A 13,421-nucleotide genomic window follows, 5' to 3' on the forward strand; every position below is an offset into this window, starting at 1 on the left:
CTCCGTCTGGCTGCGGGTCCCGCTCGGCCCCTGGCCCGGCCCGGCCCGCCACGCGCCTCCGCCCGCCTGCTTGCCTGCCTGCCCACCGGCAGACTCGACGCGGGAGCGCCGAGCTATTCAACAGACACCGTTCGGGCAGGGCTTCCCGCCTCGCCGGCCAATAGATGCGCTCTGCCCAGACGTTACGCAAGCGCATGCCGGCTCCGCCGGCCGCCCGGGAAGCGCGCAGCGAGGTGATCGCTTCTCCCCGGGGACGGGGGCGGAGGGCGGAGCGGGCGGGGGGCGGTGGCAGCCCGGTGCCCACCTGCGGTTTCTCCGGCCTCCTGTGGTGGTGGTGGTGGTGGGGAGAGAGGGGCTCTGTGCTGAGCGTTCCCTGTTCCCTCCCCAGGTTTAGCCCGCGCGAGGCGCCTCGGTGTGGGGGGCTGCAGCGGTTCTAACGGTCGGGGCGCGCGCTCGTGGCGGGCCTGGGGGACTCTCCTTCCGGAGACCTGAGGTGTCCGGGCCGGGAGCGGGCGTGCTGAACTTCCTTTTGCGCGGCTGGGCCGGTCAGGGCCGGCTTCGTCGCCATCGCGACCCGCCTGTTGTGGCTTGTGCTTCGCCGCTCAGGGCCGTGGGAAAGGCGTTACGTCCCGCGTGGCAGCAAGGGAAGCGGCTTCGTGGAGGCCGGTGCCTGCCATCCCGGCTGGGCTTGCGGGCTGCTGGCGTTCAGCGCCGTGTAACTGGCGTTAAATCCGCCCGCGGAAGCGGAAGATTTCGTAAGGATCTTCTCGATGGCTTCCCCCCCCGCTAAATCTCTTGATTCAGACGATGGTAGCGTGAAATATTGTGGCAATATTGAATTCTCATGAAGCTGAATCGAGCTAACAATTACCTAAAAGTATGTTTGGGTTGGTGGGTTTTTTCTCCTTAAAAGCCGGTTTGAAGTTTCCTAGATAGTCCTTGGGTTTTACATCTTACTGTAAAGAATCCAAATCCAGGAGAAACTAAATTAGTTGAATTAGTAACTTTTCCCATGCCGTGAGGGTTTTCTGTGGCTGAGATGTTTCTGTGCAAGGTACTCCTGAGTAGGATTAGGACCTTAGAGGTGTAACAGATTGTGGCTGGTATGGAGAGCGCCAATATATCCTGCCTCTACACCATGTCTTGCAATACAAGAACTAGCAGGTTATCAAATGTTGCTTGCAGGAGCTAAGTCCAAAGCAAAATCAGGTGGTTCATCTGTCAGTAGGTAGTATGGAATTCCTTGCCTAAGGATGTAGAAGCAAAAGAATTTCAGAGGGAGACTGGAGAACGGTTGGGGGTAAAGATCTGTCAAGCTTTACCAACAGTCAAACAACACTAGGTCAAAGAAATCCCCCAAACCAGAAATAACTGGAGGCAGAGAGCACTTGGCAGAGGTGTATGTCCTGTACACACATATCTTCCTGTGGCATGTTTATCCCTGCTTTGGGTGACTGTAGACTAATGGAACCCTTGGTCTGAACAATCGTGGTTATTTTTATGTACCTCCTAAAGTTTCCTAGTTATCCAGTAAGGGTGAGCACCTCACTGGGAATCTCTCTTTTTTCCTTTTTTTTTTTTTTTCCTAATGCTGAGAGTTCTATCCCATTGTTAAATTTAGGCCAAAGAAATTAAGACTAATTTCTAAAGTTCTTGGCAGAGAGAGTGACAGGAAAACAAATTAGCCACAATCTTTTAGGAAAAAAAGCATTATGAGATCTCTCAGGAAAAAACAGTAGTCCTATATTTGAGATGGGAAATAAGAAATCCCCAAAAATTGAAGGGACTAATGGATAGAAAAGACTTCCTTTTGCCTTTAGGGCTTTGTATGACAAAAGGAGATGGCATCTGGTGTTTGGTGGTTGTTTTTTTTTCCCTGTGATTTCAGCAGATGATTCTTCAGTGTCTACAATTTTAGAAGGAATTTCCATTTTACATTTGGCTTAACATGTCTTAGCTCCACCTGCTTTCTCCATTCAGTAAAGAATAACGTGTTACATAATGCACTTTATCAAAGATAAAACGGGGCAAAAGCTCAGCATACTGTGTCAGAACTCTTGACTCAGATTTTTCTAGGATGTACAGAAGCTTTTTCCTGAATCAGTGGTCTTTTTGAGTTGGTCTTCCAATTCTGTTGTGCCTTCAATTTAAAGACAAACGTGTATTCTAAACTTTCTCCAGAGGACAAAAAAAAAAAAAAATCCAGTGATTCTAAATAATGGTGCAGTTAAGTGAGTCCTTTTATTGTTGAATTGCTGAATTTTGTTTATTCTAAGCTTCTTTTCTTTTTTTGATTTTACAATTATCCAGGATGTCTTTGCTAACAGAAAAGGACAGACCAGTTGTTCAGCTGTTACTGAACACTGGCACTTGCCCACGGTGTATTTTGAGGTTCTGCTGCGTGGGATCACAGACGCCTTACAGACATCCATACAAGGTTTGTTCTTTGTATTCCTATTTAGAATGTGTGAACATAGATAGGCATGCAGTGTTCTTTGCACTACCTTGGAGGAGAACAATGGTGTACTCTTTGCCTGAGAGGAAAACGCTTTGCAAAATGAGTTGTAAAAAATGACTGCTGCTACACTGTGCAATTTTGAGAAATTACAAGAATTGTAGAATATAACAACTGTGGATTAAATGTTAAGTTTGACTGTGAAAGTTGCTATGTATTCCCTGAAAACACCAGAAAAAAGGGCATGTTAGCTTCTGCACAGCGTGGTTTTATCACTTTCGAAGCAGAGCAGCTATGACTGTTCCCTCTGTTCTTTTTCTTTTAATATAGTAAGTAGTAAAGGGGCTGTGGGCAGTGCAGCTGATGCAGAGGAGGAACTATCTATGCTCCAAACTTTTTTGCCTTGTACTTACTTCTTCTTTCAGCAGAATTGGTAGGGGGATGTAACTGAAGAATGGCGGAGCACAGGTTAAGGAAAAATCTTCCTTTTTCAGTCAAACGTAGTGTTATTAGGCATCCTTTTTATCTGACCTTAGTGCTGAAATTCAGCGTTCTTCAAGTTTTTCCCAGCTGTGCACGATCGTTCTTGCCTTTGTTCTTGTATTAGATATTCCTCTACTTGGTTTTGGCTATGTGCTCCTCCTCCATATTGATTCTCTGAGACCTCTCTCGTCGTGTAGGCCAAACAAACATCTCCATTCACCTCATCCCTTGTCTTTGTGCTTGCATCCTCTGGTGTCTGTCCTGATTGTTTCACCTTTGTTCAAGTTTAGACTCTCCAGAATTCATCTTTCACATCTTTCTTCCTTATGGTTTTCCATTTTCTATCAATCATTTGAGACATGTTCATTCTGTATGCCATTTTTTATTCATTTGCATCTCTATGTAGTTTTCCTCTGAGTTGCAACAACACAGTGACTGCTGTCTTTGTTACTGAAGACCTTTTAATAAATCTTTCTTTCTGAACTATGTCTTGCCTCTATCTCTTATCCTTCCTAAAATTCAGACACATGCAGGTAATTGTTCTCTCTCGTCACCAGCACATCCTTTAATTTTTGTAGGCTTCTCTCTTTATATGAAGTTCTTCCTCTGTGTATTTAATTTCATGCTCACCTGTATCTGCTTTCATTTTCTTCTCACACTGTAGTAGTTAACTCTCTTCCTAGTCATCTGGGCTAATGGAGTGGGAGGAATTAAATTCTAACATAATCTAAATGACAAAACAGCAATAAACACTTATTTTCATTGAATAGCATTGGGGCCAAAGATAAATGCATTTCTGCAAGTCGGGCCTGTAAAATGTTTCCACTCTTCTTGGATGATAAAGAAGTCTGTTCAGCAAAATTCAATTTCTCTGGATAATGTTTGAGACAAATACATCTTGGAGCTTTTTAATTGTGTAGATGTCTTTTGGTATAAATTCCAAGTTATTAATTACATACACTAAGGCTAAACTGGAGTAGTTAGTACTGCCTTTCAGAATTGTGTTTGTAAGTGCTTGTTACAGCATTGGAGAAGAGACGAAAAAAACAATAACAGTATAATTCCTCTGTTTGTGTTAGGATTTGATGAAGGATTTAAAAGAATTTCTGAAAAATGATCAAGAAAAAGAAGATACAGTTTGTTTTGACGTAGTTGATCCACCGTGTAAGAGAATCAGACTTGAACACACAGAAGGGCCTGATGATGTGAACCACAATGGAGCACTCCAGCAGGTTCTTTTGGTTAATGATGAAAATACTGCAATGGAGAACTCGGCTGTGAAGGTTTGCAACGTGTGTTTGGGAATTCTTCAGGAGTTCTGCGAGGTTGACTTCGTTAAGAAGGTAAGTAACCAGTACTTAATGTTTATGTGTACTCTTATTAGAGCTTGTTTATGCTGGGGCCCACGGTATAGAGCTGGTGATTAAAAACACCGTGCAGTTCAGCAACTGAGAGAAAGATCAGCGGAAAACAAACCGAAACATCTACCTGTTTTGAATATTTGAAATGTAGATGGCGCCAGTCAGCTACGCACGGCTCCTCGAGACCGTTTGCATTCCTCCTGTGCCGCTGCGAAAATAAAAGTTGTCGCTCTGACCGTATTTTACCCTGGCCTTGTCATAACATATCTTCACCCAAAAAAAAAAAAAAAATAGCAGTGCAGGTACAATGGAATTACTGCTAGGAGCATATTTTCTGAAGAAAAGGACTAGCCACATACATAGTTACATGAATTTCGGAGGTAACATGAGGTTCAGCTGCTTGGATTACAAGGAAAACCTCACTGTAAATGGTGACCTCTCTTCACTTTTCTTATGTGAAGGGAAAATGAGGAGGCATCAAGTACTGTGCTCTTGAGCGTAACTACATGTTCCTAATATAGCACGAGTCCGTCTTTACAATGTACTATTATTTAGAAAACCACAGAGGAAAAAAATGTTTTGGTCATACAAGAGATTGTAAATAACGGAGAAAATATGAGTTAGGAGAGAACATGGGCATGGATTAATATTGTGGATACCTGTTCCTGTCTTATCCTGGGTTCTTAAACATTTTTATTGTCACAGACTCCTATCAGTGCCATGAAGACAGACATTCTCAGTCAGCTGCTTTAGCCTTTGGTCATTGTGCTGTAATTCACTGCACTAAGATTTCAGTATACAGTTGATCTTAGCCTTAGAATAGCGACTTTGCTTGTTTCATAGCAATAAGTGTACAGTTTATTAGCAACTTTTTTAAACAGAACAAAAAAGCTTATATTTCAGTAAGTTGTTAGGGATTACTGTCGTTTGTATATTCGGCATCTGTCTGAACGTGTATCAACATGGATTTACAGTGATTACGCTAGAATAAAGAATACCCTTAAAGATTATCAACTCAGTTCCATTGCTGTAGTTTAATTTTAAATCCTTCTCTTACAGGTGTGCCAAAAGGTTAATTCTGCAGACTACCAGTTCACTAGTTTTGTATTTTCTGTGTCGCTACCCCCACAGCTATCTGTCAGGGAGGTAAGTGTTTACAGATATTTCTTCATAACTTAAATGCATGTTAAAGAAAGTAACTGTGGAATGTACAAGCCGGAGGTGGTTTGATTTTTAATTGACAGTTTAAAAAAAAAAAAAAAAGTCTGCTCTCCCTTTCCTTTTTGGTGAGTATTATTTTAATTAATAAAGTGCCTGAGTCACTTCAGCTTTCAGTAAGCCCAGGAGTTACTTTACATCTGAAAATCTAAAAGGAGTTTCTTTAAACCCTCGGTGTATTGTTCCCTTTGGTACAGATGCCAGCTCTGCTTTGTGGATCTTGGAGAAGGAACTGCACAGCTGGTGCCTTTCCTGAAATAAATGATAATTGGTAGTGCAGAATACAAATGAAGGAATTTGAAGATGAACTCTTTAACTATTCAGCATTTTAAATGATGTGAAAAATACACATTTTAATAGTCACCTGTCTTGGGCATTGTTGAAAGTCTAGACTTGTAAAACTACATTTTATAGCAGTTGTAAAACTACTGATTTTGATGGCAATTTTAATCAAACTTGAATTGTTTACATTCCAGTCATTCAATTACAGAGGATAATGATAATGTGTATAACCCTGGTAACTTTTTTAAAAAAAAAAACCTGAGGGAGAAAACTAAGCATAATATAACTTGATCAATAAAGCGACAACTTTTGCTTAGTTGTGAGATGTTTTATGACGTTCCCCTGCTTTCTGGTGTAACGTGATGCCAGGGCAACATGTAAACCTTTACGATAGACACCTGCTGTGGTAAGATGTAGTAGAAGCTTCAGTGAACACGGCAGAAAGAAGTGCAGCTCTTCTTGGATTTATATGTAAACTTGTGGTGAGGTCTGTTCTCACCCCACACAGTTTGATTTGTTAAACAATCTACTGTACTTTTTGAGTTGATTTGTATTGTTAGTTCTGGCATCTCAGGCAAATGCCAGTGTAATAGCTGTGTTGTGCTAACGTATATTCTACTTCAGTCATCTTGAACATAAGATTCTCTACTTCCCATGTGAAATTAAGCATAGTCGGTGTGTTTGCTTCAGCTGCCATTGTGTCTGGTAAAATGATTCCAGAACAAATTGCTTTGCGCTTTCTGGCTGGATGAACTGCCCTTATTCCCATTTGATTTAATGGTCATACAAAACATGAAGTATGTCCAAAAAGCGCTTTCAGGCTACAGGTGTATATGGATGCATGCGTGTGTGCCTGTGATGCTCTGTAACACTCCAAATATAGGTCAAACTTACTCCAACTTAGGACGTATGTAAGCTTGGGTGTTTAAAAAAAGAGAAGCCTTATTATTTTTAGGGTACTGTTGATCAGGTCTTTTCTGTTTCCAGTCTACCTTTGGTAGTCATTACTGAGACCTCCCTTACTCCATTCATTACAGCCTCAATGAGCAAAAAACAAAGTGATGCACAGAACCTTTTGGCTAGAGTCCCAACTGCAATTCCCGTGTTATCAAGTTTTAATACATTTCCATTATGCATCTTTAGCTTGACAGCTATAGTTTATCTAGCTTAAAAATAACATCTTCCCCACCCCCATAGCATAGCTATATAACGACGAAGGCGAGGAAAGAAAAATTTGATGCTATTCTTCCTCACCCTCTTTGTGAGTCTTTGCCAGAATGCCTCGGTAGAGGGTGTTATTGCATTGCGGTTCTGGCTCAGTGATGTTCTCACGCTAATCTGAACAAGCAGGGCAAGTGTTTCTGTCTGCTTTTAAGGCAGCCTTGTCTGTAAGTGGGAGCAAAAAATGATAGTTTGCTTCAGAGAGTTCCTCTTACTGATTGAAATGTTGATGATGCACTGAGACTGTGTGGACTGGGAGAACTGACTTGGCAAATGCAGTTGGTAAACCTAGATTTATTACTTTATAATAACTTTGTCTTCTGAGTGCAATGAATTATTAGTTTGATAACAGGGATGAGATGTAATTTTTAACCTGTCCATCTGCTTTATTCAAGGCATCTTGTCCTTATGTTCAAGCAAACAAACAATGCTACAGTGCTTGGTACAGCCAAGGGAATAGAAGTTGTGGTGTTGGTCCAGAAATGAATAGGTGGAGTGAGACGAGCAAGTGAGAAGCTCCAAAAACAGATCTGTTGTCTTTGGAATCAGTTTTGGTTCGTCTGGGAGCCAGTCTGCATTAGGAAGTTCCTGCTGTCCCTTCTGTTCCATCCCTTCAGTCTTGCCAAATGCTAAACCAGCTGTTTGTGTAGCTGTGCCCTAACCGAAGGAGTGGAAATGGGTGATGGTGGAGAAAGCAGCTCTTTAAAATCATGGGGGTTTATTTGCCACCTATCTGATTGTCACTTCAAAAAATAGTTGTTAAAAACAGTTTCTTTTTTACAGTTACGGAAAAGCAGCAAGTAATATAATATCTGCAGATATCTCAAATATCTCAAAATGCTTTGTGTTGAAGAGAGGTCTTTTGTTACATTCTGCTTTTAATTCTTTGAACTGCGTTGTACAAGAACATACGTCATTTTATCATAAAAGGACACCCCAAAGACAGCCTCCCTCCCACTGACCTTTTGTGTGACACACAGATTTTCTCTGACTTCTTTTTAACAAAAAAAAAATCAGAAACTGCCTTTTAATATTACCTCCAACTAATTTAATTATGACAGTTGTCATCCTGCCAAGTCTAAAATGTACAATAGGAGCTGAAAAAGAGTGGGGCATAAAATTTGCATTTGCATAGTATTTGTATCTGTAATGCAAAGAAGCTATCATCTCTTTCCACAAGTAGGATATTTGATTAAAATAAATCATAAATAGAGGAGTCCCAAGTTTATGTCAGACAACTATATTAGAATATGAAGTGAGTCGTGCCCTTCAAAAGGGTGACTGTTAGCTATGTCTGTAGTCTCAGTTGTGATCCATCATCCTGGTACTTGCTACAAGGACATTGATGCAAATAGCATCTGTAGTCATTACTCCCTGTAGGACCGTGTATACCTCATCATGGAATTCCCCATCTCGAAGCTCTTTTCTAATACAGTGAAAAAATGCTGTGGCTGGGATTGCACATGGTATTTCAACTGTTGCCACTGTGATCCCTCAGATAGCATTAGAATAATATCCTGCAGCTTGTAATCAATATAGTGCCTGAGCTAGTGTATTTCAGAAATATATTTGCTGTTAAGCATTGCCCTGCAGGCTTGAGCTCTGTAATGAGCATTTTTCATTTTCAAACCACTTCACAAACATAAAGTAATTATGAAGTAGAGGAATCTGGTCCCCTGCTTCACATACAGCTGGGAGAGAGTAAAGCAGGGGAATGAAGACATAGGAGTAGAGGGGTTTGGCTGGCTTGGTGGTTGAATGTGATTTGGAATTTGGGATCATTTGGCTTCTGCGCTCACAGTACCCTAATCTATTGTTTCCTCTTAATTGAAGGGGGAAAGTAATTTCTTTAATTCTCTTCCAATTTTGAAGTCAAGAGAGAGGAGATGAAATTTGACCTGTGGTCTCATTTTAGAATAGTTACTTATATGCAGAAGTTTTCTCTATTTTGTAATTGTACCCCTGTAAAACAGGGCAAAGGAGTGCGATTAGCCAACCTGACTGAGTACCAAATGTACATGTGCTTTAAATCAAGGCATATGAGATTTTTTTAATTGGCATTTGTCAAACACAGATTTCTAGACCTGGTTCTATGGTTGTCATAGTCTCTAGTTCAGAATTATGTTCAGAATTATTCAAGGAATTTAAATTGGAAACTATTTTTATTTATGATTTTATCTGGGTTATTATGCAAACAAGATTACAATATACTTCATGGTGTTTTGTGAAGCAGTCTTACTCATACTGTGTACATGTGCAGGGTAATGAATCACAGTGAATTTGAGTAAACGGTATTCCATCAATACAACTACATTTATTTTGTTCACTAGTGTGCTGTTTTGTGTATCATGTATCTGACAAAGTTCGTGTTCTCACTCCACCATCCCTCTTTCCCCTTAATATTTCTAGCAGTGCTTTTAGAATTCCCTCATTCTTTTAGATTTACCAAAGGAAGGATAATGGACATTATTTTGTTTGAGTTCCTCTATCAGCCTGCAAAAGAGATCTATGATGTGGTTCCTTCTGATATCAATGAAAAGGTGTGATTCTGGCTCTGCTCCTTTAAGCTTGAGGCATGTTTTCAAACCTCTTCATTAGAATAATTTCCTTGACAAAGAACAGTAATTCTTTCGACAGGGTTTGGGGAGAGGTTATTCTTAAAGCACCGTATATGAAGAATGAAAGGCAGGGAAGAGATTTAAAATTCTGAAGAACTTAAATCAGTGGTGGTCACTGCTTTTGAGATACCAACCCTTTTGGACATTGCATGTGTGTATGACAAGCATATGGAGTCAGCTTTCTCTGACATTTTACTAGTAGTCTGCAGTACACAGATCAAAACCTACTCATTTTTATTTTTCTCACGGTAGTTGTTTCAAGCCAAACAACTTGGGTTTGGAATGAGAGTAAGTGTGTCCAGACTGTGTATTGACAGTACTGGTTCTATTAGTTAAGTGTCGTCCTGCCAGTCTTAATGTATTTTGTTGATATTGTTAGTAGAGGAAGAACTGAGAATGTTATTGTTGTTGTTGCTTCATTGTAGGAAGTTTTGAGGGGAGTTTTAATTGCTTTTGCACTGATAGGCTTTCTGTTGAAATGGAAATGTTGTACAGGTCTTCTGAACACCTGTGTCTGACATCAGGGGTTTTTTTCCCACTTAATTAAAAACCTAATACAAAGGCCCTTTGAGGTCAAAGTTAAAATTCTGGTTAACTGTAATGCAGCTCAATTTAGTAAGGTATGTTTTCGTTGTGGTGCAGAGAATGGCAGTCACTCTTGGCCCACACAGAGGCAAAATTTAACTACGCTGAAGTAATAGATCATCTTGTAGAATCCGTATGTCAGCACAAAAAGTGAGTGAGGCTGCAGAGAGAGGCACCTCTAAAATGTTTGGCTCCCCAGAGCAGAGTGTGGGAAAGATAGGCTGTTGGAAGCTTTCAGCATAAGCAATGTTTGGAAGTCTTCAATTTCTTGATCCTTTTTAAATTTTGTTCAAGTCTTTTGCACTTTTATTTATATCTATGATGTATTTTAAATTTACATATATGTATATAAATATATATATGTTATATATGAAATATGTATTTACATAATGTACATTTAATATGATTAAATATGGGGGCAATCCTCAGGGAAAGGGTTTGTGATTACCATAAGACCAATATGTCTTTTATTTAATGTTTTTATAATTATAATAACTGAATTATTTTTTTATTTATATGTCAAGTCAGTTTTCATATACCATCCATTTAGATACTTTTTTTTCCTCTGTATGGTAGATAACTGCTATTTGCAGTTGACTTAAGCTGTCAGAGTCTTTTTCTAGTTACAGTGTTAATAGGAAGTTTCAAAGTGTGTTTAATGCAGCCTGACCTTTTTTTTAAAGCCAGATAGGATTTGAGGTGAATTGCAAAGTGATGTCTTACAAATAAAAACAAATAGCAATTTTATCTTTCCACTTCTAAAGCAAAAGATAAATTAAAATCCTAATACTTCCTTTTTGTCCTGAGTTTTTAAAACATTTTCCCTTCTGCTACAGTCTCTCAAATTGTTGGGAGTTTGAGCCTTAATTTCATTTGCATTATTTTTTTCTCTCTTCTTCCTGGGTATGGCTGGTGACCTATAGCGTGCCACTTGGCTGCTGGTAAAACAGGAAATGGGGTGAGTAATTTCTTTTGGCAACCTTCATACCAGTTCCATTAGAGAATTCTCCAGATTTAGAGAAAGGAGAAATACTCTTACTATAACTTTTTTGCAGCATAGTAGAAATGAGAAACCACTTAATGCAGTGGACCTAGAGACACGTATGTTAAGAGAAAATTTTAAGCAAGCGATTAATGCTATATTTTCGAGGTCAAGACATTTGCTTTCATATAATAAAAGGTACTTCTGCTAAGAGTTGTGGAATATGTAGACTCACTTCCTATGTCCTTGGCCAAGATTTTAACCTTCAAAACTAATCATTAGGGAATTCATAATTGGGATGTACTGTCATTTTATTTGTGGGGTTTTTTTATTTTTATTGTCCATAGCTTTTGCTGTATGTCTGACAAGAACTCTTTTATGTAGACGCCATCTGTCTATATATGTTGAGCAGGAAAGAAGTTGATTATATAGTCTTGTTATGATACTGTTGTCCGGTTTACTTGATGCTTACAACAGATTAGATGGCAACTGGTTTGTTGTTTTTTTGGTTTAGTTACCTGGTTTGACCTTAATTGGGGTTTCTTGTCTCTTTTGCCTCATAGTGTGATTATAACTAGGACATGGCATTTCAATTTGGAGTGCAGGCTGTCTGTCCAACTGTACAGCTTTGAGTTAGCTTGATGGTCCTGAGAGGTGCCATGATGCCATCTGTGAGCCAGAATCTGCTTGTATATGGAAGACATAATGAAATACAGACCTCTTCAGGTTTAGCTTACATTAATAGTGACTGAAAATTGTTAGTCAAATAATGGTGAAAAGTCAGCAGTGTAGCAAGAAAGATATCAGTGCAGTGGGTGCAAGCTAGTTTTGACTCTTCTCTTCTTTTTTTTTATACCTCAGTGTTTTGAAATCATTTAAAGGCTTGATTCTTTGTCTACTCCAGGACACTTCCATTCCTGGCCAAATGAGAACATATTAGAGCTGTTTTGAATGGATAAGTTGCCTTTGTGGGCGAGAGGAAAGAAGTCCGCTTGTCTCACAGTTAGTTGAGGATACTGAACTAGTCTTTGCTGGAAGCCGTCTTGGCTGAAAGTACCATTTCAAGATAATCATGGAAAGATAGACTAAAAGGTGATGAATCACTTCCTACTTTGAGACTAATTTAAAAGCAATTGTTTCATTAAATTGCTTGAGGGAGGATGAGACCCTGTTGGGCAAATATTGCCCACATAGCCTACCGTTGGTGCCATTTGTAAAGGAGGACACGTGCTTTGCTCTGTAAGTTCCCAAACAAGTGGTTTGAAATCATATGCTGGTATCCTTACAGGCATCTGCTCCTTTTAATTTCTCTCTCTATAGGCAAAGACACAGGAGTCGAGGCCTGGTTCTTGTTACCTACAAAGGTAGTTGAACCTGTCCCAGCAAGGTCAACTGAGGTTGTCATCTGGGCTATTCCTTTTAGGAATTTGTGCCCACTGGAGTTCATGCCCTCCTTTAATGAAGGACTAGACCACCCTTTTAACAATAAAACTAAATCTTATAATTTTGTTGTTGTTGTTAAACAAAGGATTTTTGTGCATCTGTGTTTCTCAGTTCTTCCCTAGGTAGGCTCTGGAAAGACTTTTGCAACTTTTGATCTACCATGAAGCTATGGTATGAGTTTCCTCAGTGCATGTTCTTTTACACAGGAAAAAAACCTTTTTTTTAAATGCTAGTGAAAAAAGCACTGGAAAATGGAGGCAGAGCAAAACAAGATATTATTTAGGCTGGAAGCTGGATGGGAGGCTCCTTAGCAAGTAGCACAGGTGCTGCCCTGCAGGATCTAGATACTCCATTTACTCAGCTGAACTAGATGTTGATTTACTATCAGAAGGATCTTGCCTCCATCTGCATGTACCTTCTCTCTTTCTTGTGTTAATGTAAGTGCTTATGTGACCACTCTGAGAGCTGGTCATCTCACTGATCTGGCTTTTTTGATGGATTTGCTTTAAATGGGATCAATGGACTGGTATTACTTACCAGCCATGTAGTGTCAGCATGCAAGTGCTGGCAGGAATGCATGGCCAGAGGCAGGGAGGAGGCAACATAGTCCTAAATTTGCTTGAGCTTGACTGTAGCTCAAGTAACTTTAGCAGCTGCTTGCTGCTAAACTCTTACATGCTTATTGGGAAGCATCTTACTTGGAATCTTGGTATGGCCTTAATGTTTCCTCACCACTTTGTTAATTCAACACAAAGATTCAGTGCCATTATAGG

The 13,421-nt window shown here is 39.9% G+C and overlaps 1 protein-coding gene across 1 annotated transcript in view; it reads left to right on the top strand.

The window, feature by feature from the left end:
• Positions 1 to 2,157: 2,157 nt before the first annotated feature.
• PUS10 (pseudouridine synthase 10) overlaps positions 2,158 to 13,421 on the top strand; it is a 30,008-nt gene continuing 18,744 nt past the window's right edge. The window contains exons 1-4 of the mRNA XM_081998310.1: positions 2,158 to 2,437; positions 4,018 to 4,281; positions 5,359 to 5,445; positions 11,147 to 11,181. Coding sequence (XP_081854436.1) covers positions 2,312 to 2,437; positions 4,018 to 4,281; positions 5,359 to 5,445; positions 11,147 to 11,181 — 512 coding nt within the window. The 5' untranslated portion in view covers positions 2,158 to 2,311. The remainder of the gene's footprint in view (positions 2,438 to 4,017; positions 4,282 to 5,358; positions 5,446 to 11,146; positions 11,182 to 13,421) is intronic.

Source organism: Phaethon aethereus (genome assembly GCF_964289735.1).
Source record: "Phaethon aethereus genome assembly, chromosome: 3".
NCBI lineage: Eukaryota > Metazoa > Chordata > Aves > Phaethontiformes > Phaethontidae > Phaethon > Phaethon aethereus.